Source organism: Penaeus japonicus, unplaced genomic scaffold (assembly GCF_977035675.1).
Source record: "Penaeus japonicus unplaced genomic scaffold, GWHDUDI00000001_assembly GWHDUDI00000041, whole genome shotgun sequence".
Lineage (NCBI taxonomy): Eukaryota > Metazoa > Arthropoda > Malacostraca > Decapoda > Penaeidae > Penaeus > Penaeus japonicus.
In genome coordinates this window covers 10,806,039-10,810,963 of record NW_028234443.1, presented here as the reverse complement: position 1 = coordinate 10,810,963, position 4,925 = coordinate 10,806,039, and the positions used below count along the sequence as shown (strand labels likewise).

At 34.5% G+C, this 4,925-nt stretch overlaps 1 protein-coding gene across 1 annotated transcript in view; it reads right to left on the bottom strand.

Moving 5' to 3' along the window:
• Positions 1-613: 613 nt before the first annotated feature.
• The window catches only part of LOC147466781 (uncharacterized), a 15,502-nt gene continuing 11,190 nt past the window's right edge, over positions 614-4,925 (bottom strand). Inside the window, exons 3-7 of the mRNA XM_086534421.1 lie at positions 2,977-3,170; positions 2,490-2,751; positions 1,112-2,250; positions 1,007-1,017; positions 614-715 (exon numbers count right to left, since the gene is read on the bottom strand). Coding sequence (XP_086390547.1) covers positions 614-715; positions 1,007-1,017; positions 1,112-2,250; positions 2,490-2,751; positions 2,977-3,170 — 1,708 coding nt within the window. The remainder of the gene's footprint in view (positions 716-1,006; positions 1,018-1,111; positions 2,251-2,489; positions 2,752-2,976; positions 3,171-4,925) is intronic.

Here is a 4,925-nt window from a genome sequence, read left to right as displayed (position 1 = left end):
TTTTAAAATGTTTGTATTTGTTTAAAATCATTAATTATAATAAAATTTAATTAATCTTATTTTTCTTATAGATATTATGAAATTAACAAATATAAATATGCATTTCTAAAATTTATATCCATAAATAAAATTTATTTTAAGTGCTCAATTTAATTGTTTACATCCGTCAGCCGTAGAGCGCGCCATTTCCCCAGCTTTGAAACATTGGACTGTGCCAATTCTCGTGCATGGACACACGCCCTTCAGAGGAATATTCGATTGAGAATATTTTCTTGTATTTTCTTGTTACGCTCATCATCTGCTAAAACAAAGTTTAGCATCGCTGAGCACTATCGCTTGCTCGGCGCCTTTGTTTACAACTGCGAGGCGAGTATCGCATTGCTAAGCCGATGGCTCCTGGCGGTTAAGCGCTAGTGTAACTGCGTGCCTCCAAAAATTGACAATTTTTGAAAATTGACGAAAAACCGACGGAAAATATGTTAGTGTGACAGCGCCTTTAGTCAGCTAATTCAGCTCCCTCATCTCCGTCAGCTCTCTTGGTCAACAAAATCAGCTCTCTTAGTTTGCTAACTCGGCTCCTTCATCCCGATCAGCTCTCTAAGTCACCAAAAAATTAGTTCTCATGGTCTGCAAAATTAGTTTCTTGGTCAGTTAAATTAGCCTCATCTGCTCGTCCGCTCTCTACTTGCGTAGCATTTGTGGGTTGCACCAAAACCTATAGTAGAAGTTTCTTTCTACTTATGTTTCGATTTTTTTTTTTTTTTTTTTTGAGACGATTTCTTTCTCTCTTATGTTATATTTTTACCCGTTCGTTCTTCCTTTTATTTTTATTTTTTTCTGTTTCTATCTCTCTCTCTCTCTCTCTCTCTCTCTCTCTCTTTTTTACACTTTATTGAAAAATACATTCATAGTTTTAGGTTACAAATTTTCCTTATTAGAATCAGAACATTTGTTTTTTGCAGACTAAAGGAATTCATAGTTAATGTTTCCTATCTGAAAGTCTAACCTTTTTTATATCTGTTAATTTTATACAAAGATTTCAGTATATTTACATGGACTTTATCATTAAAGATCTAAATGACATTGTTTTTTAGCCAAGTATTAACTTTACATTTGAAGCTTTGTAAGGAGTAAGCTTCTATTTTGATGTTGCACATTAATTTGTTCCAGAGTTTAGAATATCTGGAAAGAAACTGGCGCTGATAGTGTGCCGTAAAGCAACGAGGTTCCTCTAAAGCAGCAGGTGCTTGTTCCACAGTTCTCGTGGTGCGCACAGCTCGTCTTCCCGGGAGTCTCATTGCTTGCATGTGGGCCACTTCCTGGCGTTGAATTCGAAACATTGTCGTCAGTCCAGCTACGTCTCTCCTATGCTGTAGGCTGTCGAGGTTCCCAATGTGGTGTGGTGTTCTATCTTCGATAATTTTTCTCGCTCTTTCTTGTACTTTGTCCAGGATGCTGAGATATTTGTTGTTTGCTCCTCCCCAAGCGAGGCACGAATATTCGAGTGAAGAACGTATCTGTGCCTTGTAGAGGAGTTCCTTCCCTTTACCATCCAATAGCCGGCTAATTCTTCGTAGGGATGCAATTTTATGTGAGGCCTTCCTTGCTAAGCTTTCGATGTGGCTTTTAAAGGTCATCCTTTTGTCAAAAATTGTTCCCAATACTTCTATTTCATCTTGTGATTTAATAGATTTTCCATTAAAATTCACTTGGATGTTGCTATCAGATCTTTCGATTACCATGAGTTGAGTTTTGTTAGGAGCAAATGAGATTTGCCATTTCTCTCCCCATGCTGAAATTTGTGCAAGCTTATCGGTGAGTCTTGATAATGCTACTCCTTGTTCTTTGGGTTCGTAGCTAAGGGATAGAGTGCCATCATCTGCAAAGGCTTCTGCTTCAGGGATGAGATGAAGCATGTCGTTTAGGAAGATGTTCCACATGAGAGGACCTAATATACTTCCCTGGGGGACTCCTGCTTCTATGTTGTAATAGGCTGAATGTATTCCATTTAGGACAACCTTCATTTGTCTGTTCTGTAAATAACTTTCTAGCAGTTCCAGGAGACCATTTCCCACTCCATAAGATTTCATTTTTTCCAGCAGTCCTTGGTGCCAGACTCTATCGAAAGTTCCTTCCATATCAAGTGCAAGCACAAAGGTTCTCTTTCCATGGTCCAATGCTCTTGTCAATTCTGTTGTCATAAGCAACTGTAGGTCAGCAGCCGAGTGGTTCTTTCGAAAACCATATTGCCTTGTAGAGAGCAGGAGATTTTTGTTTAGATGGTCCGTTAAATGTGAAGCTATTATTTTTTCAAATAATTTGCTCACTGTAGAGAGTAACGAGACTGGGCGGTAGTTTTTTAGAGAAGATTTGTCACTTTTTTAAAGATAGGAACTACATTACTCTGCTTCCATGTCTTGGGCCATCTGCACGTGCTTAGACAAAAATTAAAAATTGAAGTTAGTGGGTATGATAGCTCTTTAGCACACCTCTGCAAGATCCGAGGACTGATACCATCAGGGCCAACTGCCTTTTTGGTATTAATGTTTCGCAGCAGTTTCTCCACTTCTTCCATGCAAATTGATATTTTGCAAATATTTTCGCTGCAAATGATAGGCAGAATCGGTGGCTTTCTTTTGGGATGAGGAACAATCATTTTTTCAGAAAAGTGCTTGGCTAGTGCATCTGCTTTCTCTTCTGCACTTAAAGCAGTGCTTCCATCATGTCTTACCAGGGGAGCTATGGTTCCATCTATTGATTTCATTATTTTTTCTTGTGTCATCTTATTACCCATAACATGTATATAAATAAATATATATATATATATATATATATATATATATATATATATATATATATATATATATATATATTTTTTTTTTTTTTTTTTTTTTTTTTTTTTTTTTTTTTTTTTTTTTTTTTTTTTTGCCTGCCTCTCTCCCCCCCCTTCTCTTTCTGTAAATAACCAACGCTTACAACAACCACAGGACACAACAGTTGTTAGAAGCATTGGTTGGCACCCGTAGTAGATAGCTAGGTACCCAGGTTGTGACCCGGAGAAGAAGACATAGACGCTCCCTTGTCGACGTTCTTTATTGGGGCCCAAATATATAATCTCCTCCAGAGCTGTGTACTTTGCTGCTCTGTTCTGATCACTGTCTGTCTTCCTGCTTCGTGAGTTATATTAGTAAGGTGTGTTATATTGGGAAGGTGTGTCATCTTAATAAGGTGTGTTATCTTAATAAGGTCTGTTATCTGAATAAGGAGTATTATCTTAATAAGAAGTGTTATCTTAATAAGGTGTGTTATCTTAATAAGGAGTATTATCTTAATAGGGTGTGTTATCTTAATAAGGTCTGTTATTTGAATAAGGAGTATTATCTTAATAAGAAGTGTTATCTTAATAGGGTGTGTTATCTTAATAAGGTCTGTTATCTGAATAAGGAGTATTATCTTAATAAGAAGTATTATCTTAATAGCGTGTGTTATCTTAATAAGGTGTGTTATCTTATTAAGGTGTGTTATCTGAATAAGGAATATTATCTTAATAAGAAGTGTTATCTTAATAAGGTGTATTATCTTAATAAGGTATGTTATCTTAATAAGGTGTGTTATCTTAATAAGGTATGTTATCTTAATAAAATGTGTTATCTTAATCATGTATGTTATTTTAATAAGGTATGTTATCTTAATAAGGTGTGCTATCTTAATAAGGAGTAGCATCTTAATATAGAGTGTTATAATAAGGTTTATTATCTTAGTAATGTGTACTTATCTTAATAAGGAGTATTATCTTGATAAGGTGTGTTATCCTAGTAAGCTGTATTATATTCATGAGGTGTATTATCTTAATGAATTATCTTAACAAGGTGTATTACCTTTATAAATTGATGAACAACAAAATGAAGAGATGATTTGATCGCTTTCTGACGAATAAATGAAATAGTGAATAACCAATGAACGAATGAATAAGTTGATCACTTTTTGTCCAGCTATTAAATTGATAAATAACAAAAACGAATCATAAATTCCTAAGTAATCATTTGATTACTAAACTGATGAATAATAATTGGATATTTGATACTCTGATCACTTTCTGTCGCATTGATATGCATGCAACGGTGAGTGTTCGATCAATAAATGAATTAATGAATAGAATATATGTATGTATCTCTTTTCAGGTTTTTCCCTGAACATACACACAACTACACATATGTCTACGTGTGCGTGTGCGACTGTAAGAAGAAAGAAAAAAAAAACATTCATCCGTAACTTTTTGCTACATCATCTTAGAAATACAAAAGAAAGTGCTTGAGATTTAATGTTCATCTAGACGTTACTTGTAGTTGAGAAGAGAGTGAAAGTGAAAGATGGATGAATATATATATATATATATATATATATATATATATATATATATATATATATATATATAGAGAGAGAGAGAGAGAGAGAGAGAGAGAGAGAGAGAGAGATGGATATATATACATACATATATATATATATATATATATATATATATATATATATATATATATAGAGAGAGAGAGAGAGAGAGAGAGAGAGAGAGAGAGAGAGAGAGAGAGAGAGAGAGAGATGGATATATAATATAGATATAGATATATATATATATATATATATATATATATATAGAGAGAGAGAGAGAGAGAGAGAGAGAGAGAGAGAGAGAGAGAGAGAGAGAGAGACATGAAATAAATTATAAACAGTCCAATATCTACACCCATTACTACGAAAACGGAAGAGTACCAACAAGTCACATATCTATGTACAGGACCAAAACATGCAAACAAAACAACGAGCTTACAAAGAAAAAAAAATAACGCAGCTTTAACAAGAGAGAAAACAAAAATTCCTCGACGTTTCGAGTCCAAAGAAGACCCTCATCAGGCGAAAAGAGCGAAATG